The 18,969-nt window shown below is 43.6% G+C and overlaps 1 protein-coding gene across 1 annotated transcript; it reads left to right on the top strand.

Moving 5' to 3' along the window:
• Positions 1–5,660: 5,660 nt before the first annotated feature.
• Positions 5,661–17,346, top strand: atoh8 (atonal bHLH transcription factor 8). The gene is made up of 4 exons (XM_080900274.1): positions 5,661–7,363; positions 8,086–8,241; positions 9,462–9,653; positions 16,766–17,346. The coding sequence occupies exons 1-4, from the start codon at positions 6,734–6,736 to the stop codon at positions 16,790–16,792; spliced, it is 1,005 nt and encodes a 334-aa protein (XP_080756400.1). The 5' UTR covers positions 5,661–6,733; the 3' UTR covers positions 16,793–17,346.
• The last annotated feature ends 1,623 nt before the right edge of the window (positions 17,347–18,969 follow it).

Below are 18,969 nucleotides of genomic sequence, written 5' to 3'. Positions count from 1 at the left end.
ACAACATCACAGAACGCAAGTATGGTGAAGCTCGCGGCTCTCCAACGGGAGATTGAGAGACCAGTGTTGGACTGTAGAACTGCTTTGAAATTCATATGAGCTGTTCGCACTAAAGTAAAAAGCACCATCACTTCATGCGCATACCCCTTTGGTGCCAGCTGCAAGGCTGGAGCCGAACAAAAACTCCCTGATAACGACTGTGTTGAGTCTGTTCCTTCCCATTCCATGCAAGGCCACCTGGGTTGGCTGGAAGACTGTTTACTTAGCCTGGCAGGGTGAAGGACACTGTCTCAGCTGAACTCTGGACACACACACATACATATACACTGATATGCACACACTCATCCCCCCTCCCTTTCCAAATGCCTTCGATGCTTATTCCCTTGACGGTGGATCAAGGAGACCAGCGCACGCAGGCCCGGATGTACTGTCTAATTCGGCTGTCTCTCACCCTTTACCCCCCTGTTGCTTGTCATGTGTTTCTTTGGTGTATTAAGAGGTTTTTCATGTGCAGAGGTGTTTTTTTCTGTTCTCAAACTGTTGGAGCTCAGTCTGGGGGGAGTTATTTTTTTCTCCTTATCTTTCCTCATGTGGTGCATTTTCCATTGTTATACCTCTCTGACCTGTCTTCCCCATGTGATGTTTGTGTAATGTATGTATGGTCGGAGGGTAAGATGGCGCCGCCATTGCGTGCAATAGGTCGGCAGCCTTATGAAATTTCCCCTTGTGGGACTAATAAAGGTATATCAAATCAAATCAAAAAATCAATGATGGTCCAACCAAATGCAAACCAGATGGGATGCATGTTGCTGCAGTGTGCCTTCAGTTTTGAATAAATGTTCAACAGTGTCACCAGCAAAGCCCCCTCACATCACCTCCACTCTTCACGGTGGGAAACATGGTAAATGGCCTGTATTTATATAGCGCTTTACTAGTCCCTAAGGACCCCAAAGCGCTTTACACATCCAGTCATCCACCCATTCACGCACACATTCATACACTGGTGATAGCAAGCTACATTGTAGCCACAGCCACCCTGGGGCGCACTGACAGAGGTGAGGCTGCCGGACACTGGCGCCACCGGCCCCTCTGACCACCACCAGTAGGCAACGGGTGAAGTGTCTTGCCCAAGGACACAACGACCGAGACTGTCCAAGCCGGGGCTCGAACTGGCAACCTTCCGATTACAAGGCGACCTCCCAACTCTTGAGCCACGATCGCCCCATGCATGTAGAGACCATCCCATCACCTTTTCTGCATGGCACAAAGACACAGTGGAACCAGAGATCTCAAATTTGGACTCATCTGTCATGATCTGCAGGGCAGATTGTCGGGAGATGAAGGATGTGGACCCAAGCACGGACGGCAACGTAGCTGTGAGAAAGTTTATTAATAACGAAAGGCAAAATTCAAATCAAAGCATCGCAGGGAACTATGCTAACAAAAACCTAAACTGGGAACAGCTACAAAATAATAATGCAAGGAACAAAAACCTGAGACGTGGAACCTGGAGAGACACACGGCAGGAAGACACGCAGACGAACCAGCAACTAACAGAGGCGGAGACAAGGCTTAAATACACAGAGGGATAACGAGGGAACGAAACACAGAGGGAGAGCACAGCTGGGAGTAACTGGGCAAGACAAGGAAGTAAAACAGAATACACTAACATGAGACAAGACCTTCAATGTAAAACAGGAAATAAACTGACAGGACTCAGAGATGCAACACTGACAGAGAACAGAGGGAACACAGAGTCCAGGAACCAGAGTTACATGAGACATGACTGACTGGGGAACAAGACAATAAACACACGCGCACAACTAAACCTGAAAGCTAAATCACAATAATCCAAAGGGCACAACCAAGGACTCAGAACAAAAACCATAATATAACATATTACCAAAACACAAGAACTCAAAATGCTGGGTCACAATGACCCAGAACCGTGACATCATCAGACCAAAGCACAGATGGTCTAATGTCCACTCCTCGTGTTTCTTGACCCGGACAAATCTCTTCTGCTTGTTGCTTTTCCTTAGTCGTGGTTTCTCATGTTAGTGTTTTCACTATGCCTATTTCACATTTTCATTGCCTGATTGCAACATCTGTACTGTTAATTGTAGGATCTAAAGAGATAAGAGTTCAGCTTACTGGTGTGGCCCTCCTAGTTTCTCATGTGCCCACCCCTGCTCAGAAGTGCCCTAAGGGGGAGAAAAGTGATGAATCTAAGGTCCCATGACTGACAGGGACAGAAAGTATTAACATGTCACCATCAACGTTTGCTTCACAAGGTACTTATAAATGTGTTTGTTTCATGGCATTAGTGTTGTTTTGTTTTTGCCAACAAAGACTGGTTTGGTTTCTTTCAGGTGCACGTGCTCCAAGGTGATGCTGAGAGCTGATGTTTCACAAAAGAAAGACAGACAGATGGAAATGAAACTTATACCAAAGTCCACATGAGAGAAACTGCTTGACTTTTTTAATATTAGTTAGTTTACTTCAGTTCTAACAGAAAATAATGTGTTTCTGTTATTTTAGCCAACATGCACCTGCCTGCACCAATTACAAATGTGAAATGTAATACATATATGTATTACATCACTTATGTGCCAACGTGCTTCCATGGTATGATTCAATTCAATTAAATTTTATTTATATAGCGCCAAATCACAACAAAAGTCGCCTCAAGGCGCTTCATAGATACAGAGAAAAACCCAACGATCATATGACCCCCTATGAGCAGCACTTTGGTGACAGTGGGAAGGAAAAACTCCCTTTTAACAGGAAGAAACCTCCAGCAGAACCAGGCTCAGGGAGGGGCGGGGCCATCTGCTGTGATTGGTTGGGGTGAGAGAAGGAAGACAGGATAAAGACATGCTGTGGAAGAGAGACAGAGGTTAATAACAGATATGATTCAATGCAGAGAGGTCTGTTAATACATAGTGAGTGAAGAAGAAACACCCAGTGCATCATGGGAATCCCCAGCAGCCTATGTCTATTGCAGCATAACTAAGGGAGGATTCAGGGTCACCTGGTCCAGCCCTAACTATATGCTTTAGCAAAAAGGAAAGTTTGAAGCCTGATCTTGAAAGTAGAGATAGTGTCTGTCTCCTGAATCCAAACTGGAAGCTGGTTCCACAGAAGAGGGGCCTGAAAACTGAAGGCTCTCCCTCCCATTCTACTTTTAAATACTCTAGGAACAACAAGTAGGCCTGCAGAGCGAGAGCGAAGTGCTCTAATAGGGTGATATGGTACTACAAGGTCATTAAGATAAGATGGGGCCTGATTATTTAAGACCTATACTGATCTAATCTCTGGCTTAGGCAGCTGTCCCACTCCCATCCCCTCAGACCCACACTCCTGACACTGAACCAGCACCACTGATTTCTTAAGAAGTAAAATCTTTTGCCAAAAATGTGTCTAATTGCAGGAGGTTCCTTGGGAAATTGTCTTGGTCCTGCAGTCCTCTCTGGTGTCCTGTCACTGCTTGTTATTGTGTGTAGAGCTGGGCGATATATCGAGTTTTTAAAAAATATCGATATATTTTTATACGAGATATAAGATCTGACAATATCCTTTATATCGATATAGTCTATGTTACGTTATAATTATACTTGTGGAGCCGCAAGTTTGCCTCTCTTTCGTCCACTTCCGTCTCTACGCAGCGTTACTCGGCCTCGCCTCTCTTTCACTGAACACAACTCCCCCTCCTCCCCCATCGCTTCACCTGCAGGAAGCGACAAGATGGACACGGCAAATCTGCGTTAACGAGTTACTGCGCATCGCCCCGTGCGTGGGGCTGGACGGCGTCAATGTGTTAGCTAGCTAACCACGCTAACGAGCTAACCACGCTAACGCCATGCAGCCCAGAGGAGCTGCACGGACTAAAATCCTTTCATTCTCTCAAAAGTTGACAGCGCGCCTTATGTATGAATTCTGGTTGTGCTTGATGGCCGCGAACCGATCTTATGTGGAACACGGCGCTCAGCAATCTGTCAAAAAATGTTTTAGTACGACTTTGGTAAGCTACGGAGCTGCAGCGCTTGATGGATTGTCGGAGCATTACGGCTGAGCCTCGCGGAGTGATACGTACTGTGCTTCAACGTAATATTACCCTACTGTGTATAAGGACCATAAATGGCACCTGTAAGAGACGTGGTTGCGAAGCGGATTTCAAACTCCAGGCTGTCAGTCACGCAGTACAAGTTGGGAACAGAGCAGCTGTGAAATCTGTCTTTGTTATTGTGCTCGTCTGTTAGTTTACATTTTGACTGCACAATTGTGAGCTCTTTGTTTAGCACAAAAACAACATTGTTTTCTTTTATTTATGGAGCATTATTATTTAATAAATGCTCATAATTTATTTTTGAGTAAATTTTATGTACATCTGCTCTATGTTAATAAAAGTGCCTGTGTGACATCTGGGACACAGCTTTGACTAAGAACTCTCTTTTTGTTCTTACTTTATGGCTTTAAAAAAATATATCGAGATATATATCTTATATCGCCATCCAGCTAAAAAATATCGAGATATGAATTTTGGGTCATATCGCCCAGCCCTAATTGTGTGTGTCTCTTTTCTCTGCACTCCTCCCTGCCTGGACAGTACTTCTCTCGGGTTCCTACGTACCTGCTGACAATCAACTCACCTGCTGCGCATCATCTTCATCTGATCGGTCACCACTTAAGGTGGCGGCTGAGTCGGATTCCTGCTGTTCACCTTGGACCCTTGTTGGGTGATGAGTGTGTTTGTGAGGAGCGTCAGCATGGAGTTTGATCTGGGACGTGCGAGTGACCGGCTCTGTGAACAGAAGAGTTTGCTTCCCTTTCCCTGGATCCCCTGGCGCCCCCTTCCTCTCACTACTGTATGTACAGAATCGGGGTTCTGTAAATAAACGCAGGTTGAGTTTGAGTCCTGCCATTTGCCTTGACAGATTTTTTTTTCATGTATTTTGTAATAATAATTCATTATAACTCACATAAACAGAGCATTTTTGGAAAGGTGTCTATTATATTTTGCACACTGCCTATGACAGATTGTTTTAGTTGGCTATACTTTGTTTGAAAAAATATTTAAGTAATATTTATCAATACTTAATGTTACAAATAAAAATGTTTAAGTTATAAAAATACTTTTTATAGATGACATTTCCAAAAAGTTAACGTATTTTTTTGTATTTGGTACCAATCAATGTAAAAAAAAAAAATCTAATAATGTTATCATCATATACCCCTGCAAAAATATCTACTTACCTAAGTAGGATATTGATCCATTTCTTTTAGGGCTGTCATGGTTTGCGGTATCCACGTTTTTTCACGGCGCCCCTACCCCTCAATGCTGGCACCGAGCAAGTTACACGGGGAAGATGAACTGTCTCATCCCAGTCACAGGTACACTGAAACACCGTCCGCAGATTTGTTTTTACTGTAAGTTTCGCAGCGTCGTATGAGCACATGCGCCTCAGCTCGTGAGTCTCGTGCCAGCGTATGGCACCGTTGATCTGTTTCGTCGCGGATGTCCTGCTACAACAGCGAAGTTGTGGTTAAAAAACAAAACGTCAACAAACCAATGTGCAAATCCTTCCTCGCGTGCGTGTGTGCGTGTGCACGCGCGCGGAGGGGAGGGGGGGCTCCAGCCAGTCAGACGCCAGCGACTGGAGCTGGAGGAGCGCGAGGTTGTATTCGCGTGCAGTGAAGCAGGAGGACGCGGAGGACCAGAGCCGATGTGTGCGGTGACAACTGAGCGAGTCCAGGCAGTGAACTAGTTCTCAGTCTTTAACGCCGGGAGAGCAAATCACTGATCGACGCCACTGCCTACAGCGCACCGAGTTTCAACCTCAGCTCACCGGAGCTTTCCTTAAGAAGGGCCCAGAAGTTCGCCGAGGGATGGATCGATCCCGGGGGTATCACCGCAACTGCTGCTGACACTCCTTCAGGGAAGTTTGAGGTGTTTGGAAACTACCGTGTGACTCTGTCCGGTACCATGCTGACACTTACGCAGAGTATGTAAAGTTATTCGTTAAATCCTGCAACTCTAACGAGAGTCTGCTCCCCCGGCTGCTTTGCAAAGTGTGAATAAGTGGTTTTATAGCGTGTGTGTGATTGTGCTCCTGAAGAGCTGCTACTTTCTTCATGCGCTGTTCTCATTTTTATGTCCAGCAGTTGCACTCCAGCGTATCTGTGCTCAGTGTGTGTATCAGTGTGGGTTATTCACGGTGCTGCTATGCAGACTGACTGGAGCCACGCTCAGACAGTTCCACTGTAACCCCAATTCTGAGGCCTGGACTGCATTCACAGAAAGAAACCTTTACAGCTCTGCACTTCTCCATCCAGAGGGACAACTTGTACTGAGCAGCAGATGTTACACAGCTTTATGTACTAACGTGGATTATTCAGAGACTGCTATGAAGACAGAGTGGAGCCACAGAAAACCTGCTTGTAAAACTGAAGTAATGCACACGATTGTGCAGTTGTCCGTGCAATGAAATAAGCTAACGGTGTATTCCTGAATGAAACACTGGGACCAAAAGTCTTTTTTGTGCAGTAGTGAAACACATTCTTCCAGGAGGTGAAGGCTCAGCTGATGCTCGCTCCTACACAGTGAAAGAACTGAAATGATTTACTGGACAACTTTTAAGATTTTGTAGTTCATGTACATTTCCAAATATCACCGTTTTTTGTGTTCAAATCCGATTTTACGTTACCTGTTTGTTACCCTAACTGTTGCAAAATGAAGAATCCCCTTCCTCTGAGTAATATGTGGAACAGACCTGATAACAAAGACCCACAGCAGGTCTCTGTGCCTAGCACTAACAAGAAGTTCAAGAGGAAGTCCCGCGAACCTAAAAGGTTTTTCAATGGCCCCGAGCCCGACAGGATGAACACCTACACAGTTGACGTGACTGATGCAGACTGGGTAGATGACGCCCATATGGAGTCGCATAATGTCCACAAGCTGGCTCCACTCAAGAGACACCTGATGATGTCACAAGAGCCGATGGCCAGTACCACGGGGATTCTGTCAGGATTAAAAGAAGACATGGCTGCAGCTCAGAGTGGTGGTGCCATAGATATGAGAATTGGCAGTAATGTGCCTGTTGATGCTTCCAAAGTTTCCCAGGTGCCCACCTCCTCATTCTCTAACCCAGAGATCTCCCACTGGCCCACCTCCATCTCCCAGCCTCTGTCCAGCAGACTAAAACTGGGCCTTCAGTCGATATTCCCTCCTTCAACATCAACCTGCAACTCAGCCAGTCACCAGGTGTTTTCCTTAGAGGCGCCTCCCGGCCAGTCTGCCGCCAGACTCTCACAGTCCTCCGAGTGTCACGAACATATGGATCCACAGGTCCCTTCGCATAAGGTGAATATGTCCTTTCACATATAATCGTGTATAAAAGAATGTACACCCTCTTTAAATTCAAAGGTTTTAATTGCCAGTAAATAATAAACAGTCCTCTGGTCTTTAGCTGGTTTAAAACGATTTAAATGCAGCCACGGATAAACCAAAAGGGGTATTTTTCATCTGACCTCAAAATAAGCCAAAATACAGAAACAATGTGTGAACCACCAACTACAACCTTACCCAAGGACGTTTGGCATGTAGGCTGGGCTGAATCACCAAAGTGTTGATCAGTCGATGACCTGCTCTACCTCCTGAGCTACACTGAAGTGAAATGCTGTGGTGGGACCTTGGGAGAGCTGTGCATAATGTTTGCAACCCTCAGTGAACTGAAGCAAATTACCTCATTAATTGTCCAATCAACTGAAACTTGTTCAATGAAATGTGGCCAATCAAGTCATCGACTAACTTCTCCACATCATGTTCTTAGGGTTAAATTGTCAGACTTAAAAGCCATTTATGATTTCACAAAAATTCTCACCTTTTATAGATTAAGAGGACTCCTGGAAGAATTGAATATATATTTAATTGATTGATAAGTAATCAAATAAAAGGAAAAAACGTTTAAGATAGTCCACGATCCAAAGGTTGCTGCCAGAGTAAGTAGGAAATGCATCCTAGAGGGTAAGCTCAGTGATAGTGTGCTAACTCCAGGCCTAACCCCATGGCCCGTGTTTCACCAGGAGTCTCTGAGGAAGCGGATTGGGTTGAGTCCTGATGGATCTGGGCATCTTCCAGAAGTCAAAGCTATCCAGCAGACCAGGAGGCTGCTAGCAAACGCCAGGGAGAGGACCCGTGTCCATACCATCAGTGCTGCATTCGAGGCTCTGAGGAAACAGGTCAGACTCACACTTTATAATGTCCCTCTATGTACAAATATATGTTTTCTGATGGCTGGTTGACAGCCAGGTTCATCTTCTGAGAGACACACATCATCTCCCTAAAAAGAAACTCTGAAGGTGTCGCACCGACTCCTACGCTGACAGGATGAAAACCTGGGTAGATGAGTGACTGTCTGTCCACCATCCTAAAGTTTTCCTCAGCCTTTGTTTGCACTTTGTTTGTTTGCATTGTAGATTCTCACTGAAGGCATCAACACATGTGGAGTTATGCATTAAACCCAAAAGCTGTGAAATCTCTGCAAACATGTTTTAGATTTCAGATTCTTCCTCATATCCAGCCTTTGCTGTGATTCCTGCTCACTCTCTGCATCCTCTCCATGAGCTTCACGAGGTCGTCGCCTGGAATGGTTTCCAGCAGTCTGATGGGGTTCCCAGAGCTGCTGAGTCAGTTTCATCATAGCTCTTGATGTTGTTTCTCTTTACTTAGCTGATTGGTTCTTACCATAATATGAATTCTAACAGTTGTCAAACAGGCTGTCAGCTGTGCACCAACCTGACTGCTGCCAACACACCTGATGGTCCCAACTCCACAGGTGAACCCCGACAGGCTCACCTGTGAGGTGAATCCATGTCAGGTGGCTGTTTCATGAAGCTCACTGAGAGAAGACTAAGCACTGTGGACAAAGCGAAGCGCGGCTCAAATATAAGACATATTTAGACTTATTTCTTTAGTTACATGATTCCATATGTCCTGCTTCATATATTTGATGTCTTCAGTTTGTAAAGTAAAGCTTCTCCGTGTATATCTCTGAATCTATTTCACAATACATTACAACACGTGATGGCAGTTGTTTCAGTGTAGCTGTGTAACGGCGTAAACACCTTAACTACACTACTTATCACTGTCCCTCTGGAGGCTCCACTCTCTGCATTGTGAGGTCATATGTGGAGATTGATATTACTCACTTCCATTAATGGTGAAAAGGTTTGGAAGTGTGAAACCATGGTTTCCTTAAACCTCAAAGACTTAATCAAAATGTGGTTTTGTCTTTGGTACCACGTGATGAGCTAATACGTGATGCACTAACAACAGTAATAGAGGATAAGTCCATATGTTTCTCTTTGAAAACAGCACAACACTTTAGACAAACGAGAAGAGGCTAAAGGAGAATCATTTCCTTCTCTTTTCCTTCCTCCAACCACGGACCGTGCTCTAGGTGCCGTGTTACTCGTACGGGCAGAAGCTCTCCAAGCTGGCGATCCTACGTATAGCCTGCAATTACATCCTGTCTCTGGCTCAGCTCGCGGAGCTGGACTACAGTTCAGATCACAGCAGCGTGAGCTTCTCTCAGTGTGTTGAACAGTGCACACGGACCCTGCAGGCCGAGGGAAGGAGCAAGAAGAGGAAGGTGAGGTGGAACTCCCATAAACATGCATTTACAGTTAACTTTTATCACACACGTTCTTGAATGATTGGGCCCCATCATATGTTAAAGATACCACAGTACCACGTTATCCCAGAACAGCACATTGCAGGCTAACTTTGCTTCCTGTAGTTTCCAAAAGTTCGTGAACGTTTTGGAACAACTGTCATAAACTCACATTTTACAACACAGAAAGCAGGTGAAACGTGAGAAAATGTGCCAGTTTAAGAAAAGTGTTTGATGGCAGCAACGCTTCTCAGAGAACGTTTGGAGATGTTGTTGAAGAGTGTTTGATTGCTGACAGGAGCAGGACGCGCACTCAAATGTTTTCTCTCAGCTTACTGTAGAGAAGCATCAAGAAAGATAAGCGAGACTAAAACTCAAAGCTGTGTAGAACAGTTTGCTGCTGAACAGCTTCACTCTGTTTGTTTTAGGCTACATGGGAGCACACGTTGGTCTAAAACCTGTATCTGCCCTCCAGCTTCGATGGTGCTTTTCCATCAAAGTGTCATAGATGAAGACTTTTAAACGAGGGCTGCAGAACAGTTTTAATGAGCTGTGGTCAAACGATGACAGCAGCCTTTCTGCATCATGTTCACATGTCGCTCGTTTGCATGAGCGCTTGCTGCGTGTTCACAGAGACGTCCATGACAGAACGATGTCTACACCTGAGGATCATCCAGGACTGACTCGCAGCCTTATGTAACTTACCTGTTGCCAGTTAATCTGGTTAGCTGCTAAATGTTCCTCCAGCTGTTTCTTGTGGCACCACTTACTTTGTTCCTCCCGTTGCAGCTTTTGCACTGGTTCTTAGCATCTTTCTGCTCTGCCTGAGCACTCACGTGACTTTGTATAATGTGCCTCATTCACCTGCTCAAGCTAGCACTTTTTCCTAAGTGCTTTCTGTCTAACATTTACCCACATTTGTACTCTGATAGATTAGGGTTAGTATTCTGCTCCAGGATATTTGGCATGCACACTGGAACAGCAAGCTTCCAATTAGATGACACAGTCTACCTCCTGAGCTTCTAAAACATGCTTCCATCAAAGTGAGCTCATTTTTTAGGAAATAGTAAAATGTCTCAATTTAAACAGTTTATTTAACAGTTTTCTGTAAAATATGGCGTCATGAGATTTGCAAACCATCGCATTCTGTTCTTATATATGTTTGAGACAGCATCCCAACATTTAGAGAATCAGGTTGGTAGAACTGTAGCTGTCAGGCTGCTGTGGACAGAGCCACCAGTGTGGACTCAGGAGACGACACCCACTCTGCTGACTGGCTAATGACTTTCCTTATTAAAGCCAATAGTTAGCAGTATAACTAATCATTCATGTGTTATGCTGCTGTAGGCTTAGGCTGCAGAGACTCCAACGATTCTTTTCACCTGTTTCTACTCCTCAGGTGTTTTTACATCAGCGCTCCATGTCACTCAGTTCTGTCTCCCAGTTTGTGTTTTGCATTCTCCATGGGGTCCAATATTTTTTACATTTCTTTATTCAGTTCTTCTTTCTTTGTGTTTTTTATACTTCAATTGCTTTTGTTTGGTTTGTGGTGGTCTGCGAGCAGACACAGTGTAAGAGGATTTTAGGGGATTTAACAAAAGTACTGCATGAACTGTTTAAGGCTGCCAGACAGAAGCAGCAGGCTACAGATGTTTGTTTCAATACAAACACATAAAATACACATAAGCTTTTTAAGTGATATTTTTAAGACATGACATGTATGATGCTGAGAAACTAAAAGGTAAATGGCCTGTATTTGTATAGCGCTTTACTAGTACCTAAGGACCCCAAAGTGCTTTACACCACATTCACACACACATTCACACACTGGTGATGGCAGCTACATTGTAGCCACAGCCACCCTGGGGAGCACTGACAGAGGCGAGGCTGCCGGACACTGGCGCCACCGGGCCCTCTGACCACCACCAGTAGGCAACGGGTGAAGTGTCTTGCCCAAGGACACAACGACCGAGACTGTCAGAGCCGGGGCTCGAACCGGCAACCTTCCGATTACAAGGCGAACTCCCAACTCTTGAGCCACTATTATCAGGAAGTCCTAAAAACTCCCTGAAACTTAAAGGTCTTAAATAATCAGGCCCCATCTTATCTTAATGACCTTGTAGTACCATATCACCCTATTAGAGCACTTCGCTCTCGCTCTGCAGGCCTACTTGTTGTTCCTAGAGTATTTAAAAGTAGAATGGGAGGCAGAGCCTTCAGTTTTCAGGCCCCTCTTCTGTGGAACCAGCTTCCAGTTTGGATTCAGGAGACAGACACTATCTCTACTTTCAAGATTAGGCTTCAAACTTTCCTTTTTGCTAAAGCATATAGTTAGGGCTGGACCAGGCTGCCGGGGCTTCCCAGAATGGGAACAAACACTCAGCGGATTTTCAGATCATCCACTGAGTGTTTGTTCCTCACCATGTGTATACACCACTCTTCACTTAATTATTGGTTATTATTAATCTCTGTCTCTCTTCCACAGCATGTCTTTATCCTGTCTTCCTTCTCTCACCCCAACCAATCACAGCAGATGGCCCCGCCCCTCCCTGAGCCTGGTTCTGCTGGAGGTTTCTTCCTGTTAAAAGGGAGTTTTTCCTTCCCACTGTCGCCAAAGTGCTGCTCATAGGGGGTCATCTGATTGTTGGGGTTTCCTTTGTATTAGTGCATGGTCTACCTTACAGTGTAAAGCGCCTTGAGGCGACTGTTGATGTGTGTAAATACATTTGAATTGAATTTCTCAAATTGAAGATAAAAGTCTGAACTTCCATCACATCATTGTTTGATCCAGGTGTGACTGTGTTGGTGTACAGGGGACTTTAGTAGATGGTGTAAAATCTACATTACTGTGTATTCCTCCCCCTACTCCCAGCCGGTCGTGCCAGATGGCTCCGCCTCCATCAGCCTGTTTCTTCCTGTTAAAAGGGAGGAAACCGCTGCTCATAGGGGGTCATCTGAGTTTGGGCATTTTCTCTGTTTTCTGTTATTTATTATTGGGTTCCAGTATAAAGTGCCTCGAGGTCACTGTTGATGTGCTGTATAAATAAAACCAAATGTATATAAAGTGAAGTAATCTTAGTCCTCATATAGTCCTGTGATTGGAGGAGTACAGTGGTTGTGACATTGAGTGCTCAGACATAATTAGCAAGAGAATAAAAAGTTTGAAACACAGAAATATTTTAGAAGTAACTTAAAGCTACTTTGGCTGCTTCCTTTTCACAAGGGTTTGATTTGTCAGTGTTTTCACACCCTTCCTGAAACAAATCCAGAGGGCTGCTGTGTATTTATACAGTCAGGCCATAAGTGTTTGGACTTGGTCATTTTGCTTCTGTAGACCAACACAACTAAGTTTAAATCAAACAATCAAAATGTGTAGAAAGTTCAGAATTTCACCTTTAATTCAAGACATTTAACAAAAGCATTGCATACTTTGTCTATTTTATATGCAGATATATTGAACCTTTGAACAGTATCAAAGAAAAAGTAGGACAAAGATGGCGTCCAACTATTGAGCAACTGAAATGTGCCCGTCAAATATCTGCTTTCAAACGTCCTCCTTAGTTCTCCAGAGCTCGCAGAGCAGAGCTGATGCTGAAACGTGCTGAACGTATCAATTCAAAAACTTTAACCCTTTAAAATAAATGTGAACTTTGTATTTTGTATGAAAGGTGTTGCACTTTTTATTTACATGTTGCGTAGCATTACACATTTTTGTTGAACCACAGAGTCGGTGGACTCTTACTTCTGCACTTCACACTAATCGAGTCACGTTGCTCTTTTAGATGTAAACGAGTTTAGAGCTTTTTCCCTGCTGGCTAGCTTTTTTGTGCTGTGTGTGTGTGTGTGTGTGTGTGTGTGTGTGTGTGTGTGTGTGTGTGTGTGTGTGTGTGTGTGTGTGTGTGTGTGTGTGTGTGTGTGTCTACATGTGCGTGTTCTGTAAACCCCAGACACCAGATGTTTAGAGTGAAGGGGAAGTAAAGCTGGCGCCATAAAGGGCAGAGGGCAGTGAGAAGGCACGCGAACTGAAACCCCACACACACACACACACACACACACACACACACACACACACACACACACACACACACACACACACACTTGGCACATTCCCCAGCAGTCTCTCTAACACATTCCCGTGCTCTGCCTCTCCGGGCCATCTGCTCCAACATACTTTGAAACAAGGAGGGGAAAAAACACAGTCATCATCAGCTTGTCAGACAGCAGCAGCTGGTGGAAAGACAGGGTAGGGGGTAGTGGTGTGTGTGTGTGTGTGTGTGTGTGTGTGTGTGTGTGCTTTTCTCAGAGCCTCTGAGTCTGTATACACGTTTAGCAGGAAAAAAAGCTTTTTGTTTCATTGGCTCTGAGGTCACACATACTCAGGACAAAGAAGACTGAACAAAAACAGGTTTGAACTGCCGCTGTGCCGTTTCATATCTTAAAAATATAAAATAAAAAGCTTTGTTTGTATGCAACAAAGAGCCTGCAGTAGCAACCCTCCAATGGTAGGCCAGTTTGCGGGTCACTCATCATACAGGACAAACCTAATAAACTGGAAACCATCAAGCAACCGCTTCAATGGTGAAGCCTCTGTACCTGCACCATGCTGTATCTGTATCCATATATGAAAAGCAGAGAGCACAAAACATTACACATTCACTGAAGAGGCCACTTTGTACTACTGTGGGTGAGACTGGTTATACACACTACCATTAACCTTCTCAGGTGTGTGTAATTTGGCTGCATCTTTGTTTCTGTTGCTGGGAGAATGTTTACAACAGCTTCATAAAATCACTATGAATAATTCTAATTACAAGGTTGTTATTTACTTTCTAACAAATAGTTTTGAGGAGACAGAAGTAAAATTAACAATATTTTCTCACTATATCAGTATTTCTAAATATCGATAAGGTTTCATGTAGATCACATGATGTTTGTTACCTAATGCTGATTTCCTTTTGTTACTTGGTGGCACTATGAGGGCGGCCTAATATTTGCCAGACTCTCAGTAAGCATCAGATTTTATAGTGGTTGCTATGCATGCGTTTTTTGTTATAGCTGCATATCAGCCAGCACAGTGGACGCCAGTCCTTCATCTCTGCTTACTATTGGCCACTCATGGGTAGTTTGTTTTACTCAAAACCAAGATGGTGGACAGAAAGTCATAAATGCTGAAGGTCTGTGGAATATCTCGTAAATCCTCCTAAAGCTAGGAGCAAAAGTCTGTGTCCGTGTTGAATCTAGCTTCTATAATACACAACAAAACACAGTGTTTATATGTTTGTGTGTTTCACATCACTCGGAAAAAGTTCTGTATAGTGGATGTTTATCACCTACTGTTGATGGCATGTTGCCACTGGGTGGTACTATTAATGTGACATAATACTGGCGCGTGGATGTACACTGTCCAGTCTTGATGAAAGTGTAAACATGACGACATCAGAGATGTGAGGGCATGAAACCTGTAACAGGGATAGATGCATCAAAACATGTCAAAGTATTGGCTAATTAAAATATTAACGAAACATCCAGGACTCCTGCAAGTTTCCATATTTAATCATATTTACAAAAATATAACCAGGGACCTTTAATGGCACCCTGGTCACTTTTCATGGAAACGTCACGACAGCGAGGTCACCGGGTCAGACTTTGGAGGTCTGCAAGTGGGTTCAAGTAAAGTTATTAAAAACCAGCAGTAAAGAAATCAAACCATTGGAGAGCATTAAAACCATGAGGCATTTATGACAGCAGGCACAGAATATACATTATATAAGAGGTCACAAAGTAACAATGAGGCGGTGAAGTTGTCATTTCTAAATGGGATGCAAGGGTTATTTGTTACATCTCGAGCATCACCAGGCTGTGCAAATAAATGTGCATATTCCTGGTAAATTCCTGTATAACAGGAAAATAGTGTTTTGTATTCATATCGCCACTGTTAAGTGTTTACGTGTTTGGAAAACCTCAAAACAAATTACTGAATCGTCACAGCTGTCTTTGGTCTGAATCCCACTTACACAAATTAAGGTGGGATTTCCTCGAGGTCCCAACATCCCTCATCAACGTTCAAACAGCGCTATGCAGCAAATAAGTGAGGTACGAGTACAAGTTGGTATGTTGGTTGGCTGTAGCTCAGGTGGTAGAGCAGGTCAGCTACTGACTGGAAGGTTATGGGTTTGATCCAGGCTCCCGTCCATCCATCTTCTTCCGCTTATCCGGGGCTGGGTCGTGGGGGCAGCAGCCCAAGCAGAGAAGCCCAGACTTCCCTCTCCCCAGCCACCTCCTCCAGCTTATCCGGGGAACACCAAGGCGTTCCCAGGCCAGCCGAGAAATATGGGCCCTGGGGCCTCCTCCTGGTGGGACATGCCTGGAACACCTCACCCAGGAGGCGCCCAGGAGGCATCCTTGTCAGATCCCTGAACCACCTCAACTGGTTTGGGCTCCCACTAATCTGCATGCCAAATATGCTTGGGGAAGATACTACCCCCCAGTTGCTCTCTGATGCATCCATCGTGAATGTTAGCTAAACAGCACTGAAAGAAGAAAGTGCTGGTGTGACTGGGTGAATGTGGCGTGTTGCATAGAGCGCGTTGAGTCCTCCAGGAGAGCAGAAAAGTGCAGAGCCATCAGTCCAGTTACCATGTAAATACTAATACATTTAGATTATTCTGTGACAGTTTAGTTAAGCAATGATTCTCTGCAACTTTTCACTCTGAGTATCAGAAGAAGGTCATTTTGTTGCTACATGAAAAATAATAACACTGCCCAGCTGATGGCAGATGGCCCCGCCCCTCGCTGAGCCTGGTTCTGCCGGAGGTTTCTTCCATAGGGGGTCGTATGATTGTTGAGTTTTCCTCTGCATGTGTTATTGTAGGGTCTACCTTACAGTACAGAGGTGACTGTTGTTATGAGTTGGCGCTGTATAAATAATATCGGATTGAAGATCATCTTCTCGTCTTATCTTCCATTCACAATCACTTTTTGTCCTGCATAGGTTTAGATCTAAATGAACGCTTTCCTCATCACATGCTTCCTCATGCAGCACACACAATAAACGCATTCCTTTATTAACTGAAATGATTTTATGTTGGCAGGTTGGAAGAATGCCCGAGGATGTTTGATGTTTTGAGACTACTGCTACCAGAATCACCTCTTCCCACTGCACGATCACACAGCCAGCCTCAGGCCACACTCTACTGTTGCACTGTGTAGAACGAAAAAAGCATGAAACAGTAGCATTTACTGTAAAAACAAAGAGGCTCATGTCATTCAGATTCAATTTAGATTTCCTGAGAAATAGCTGATAATGTTTCCTGGTGGACAGAAGGATGATCAGGATGACACCTAAGAATTAATAATAGATAGTAGTGTTTACAAGTATGTGAACAATGATCATCCTAACTTTGCTTAATTTACCCGACATGGCAGTTACCTAAATATTTAACCAATAATATGACAATGTTTACATAAATCTAGGTTTCTTTGCTACTCTCTGTTCTGTATATCAATTTAAGCAACATTACTAAACATCTTGATTTCTTGTATGGATTCAACATTAAATGTGAACGATGCTAAAACTAAGGTACAAATCCTAAGGTGAGAGAAAGTATGAATGAAAGGCCATACAGATTTGGAATTAAAATAAATACCTTCAATAAATAAATGATATATTCCAACCCCACTGAAGTGTTCTTACATTCATTTTTCTGTCCCATATTTACGGAGCCCTGCAGGGGACATGGGAGAAAAAAAATTAAGACGGACTTTTGCGAGATCTCGCAAAACTAACTCGGGATCTCGCAAAAGTTTCATACATCTCCGAAAACGTCGGAGCACTTTTGCATATGTGATGTCTTGTAACCCGAGCAGATATCTGACGTTTACACAACTACATTCACGCCTCAAAATATGTTAAAAGTGTATTTTGTGACGCAGAAAGAGTAATATTACAACTAAGTAGCTGCCGCCATTGTTGGAATTCAACTTTTGCGAGATCTCGCAAAAGTCCGTCTTAATTTTTTTCCTCCCATGTCCCCTGCGGGGCTCCGTACATATTCTGTCACAGCTCCTCCTCTTTGGTTTTTATCTGTAGTTTTCATGGACTCTGTGATTTTTCACTTTCAGTCTGTCAGGAACAGCTGTGCAACATAAATAGTTCTGAATAAAAAAAAATCAGATAAATGAAGACGTCTTAAATAAAATAAAATCTTTGTCCATGTGCAAATGTGGATGGTAGCGCGTCTATAGTCAGAAGCTCCGCAGCCCATCAGGGTCCACACACAGAGGTCGCTGTCAAAAGCTTGAATTGTACCTTTCTACAAATCTGGGCCGGGGCAATGGTGAGTTCCCAGTCAGAAATCTTGACGTATGGGCTCAAATTGTGGTCATAAATATTTTGTACTTGTAAATTAGGATTTGTGTGTGTAAACAAGATTTGTGTGTGGACTTAGCCAAAAAATACGTGTGAAACTCTGCACACAAGTTTCAAGTTACAAGTACGAATTTTGACCCAGTTTTTCTTCCTTTCATCTGATTGGCCAATGTCATGTCAATCACAAATGTAACTATCCAATCAGAGAACAGGTGGGTTTGGCTATGGGGGGGTGCTTTATGGAGTCCACACACAAATCTATTTTACACATATGAATCCTAATTTACAAGTACAAAATATTTATGACCACAATCTGAGCCCACGCTGATGGGATCAATCAAGTATCCTTCTATAAATCTACGAATGACTTAAAATTAGAGTAAGAACCGCAAACTCATTATGAAAGTGTCACAGATGAAGAGAATCCACAGACGTCTGTACCACTAAACACTAAAGAAGCTGCCCCCTGCTAGGAAACGATGCTAATGTGAAACAGCAGGACAAATGTACAGAAAACATTTATTAATGGTGTCGTTTATCTGTTGTATTATTTTTCTCAAATACATTTGAAAAACAAACAAAGTCAGGTGACTGGATGTGTGAGCCGTTTCCAGGCATCGTTTAATCCACCGCAGGCAGCAGCTTTCATCCATGTCTGCGAGGTTTCCTTCCATATCAGTACATTTATTATTTACACCCTTTTTCAATATTTGGTATTCATACAAACATTTAAAATATAAACCAAGTTGAGTTAAACTTTATTAAACTGTAGATTCATACATTCGCTCCACATCACAGTAATCAGAATTTTGCCCTTACATGATAAATGTTCCATCTAAAACTTTTCATGTTTACTTATTTCATATTTGTTGCTACGCTGCATAAGAAAAGATGCAGAAAGGGCCCTTCATGAGAAGATTTGGTGCT

This window comes from Rhamphochromis sp. 'chilingali' (genome assembly GCF_963969265.1).
Source record: "Rhamphochromis sp. 'chilingali' genome assembly, chromosome: 13".
NCBI classification, from domain to species: Eukaryota; Metazoa; Chordata; class Actinopteri; order Cichliformes; family Cichlidae; genus Rhamphochromis; species Rhamphochromis sp. 'chilingali'.
Note: the sequence above shows the minus strand (reverse complement) of the source record. Positions and strands in the feature narration are given on the sequence as shown.

What these genes read in the sequence shown, in the direction of transcription:
- atoh8 (XM_080900274.1), top strand. Translation starts at nt 6,734, where the DNA reads ATGAAGAATCCCCTTCCTCTGAGTAATATGTGGAACAGACCTGATAAC. An exon ending in CACAGGTCCCTTCGCATAAG is followed by an intron (nt 7,364 to 8,085) that starts GTGAATATGTCC and finishes GTGTTTCACCAG; the next exon opens with GAGTCTCTGAGGAAGCGGAT. An exon ending in GAAGGAGCAAGAAGAGGAAG is followed by an intron (nt 9,654 to 16,765) that starts GTGAGGTGGAAC and finishes TTATGTTGGCAG; the next exon opens with GTTGGAAGAATGCCCGAGGA.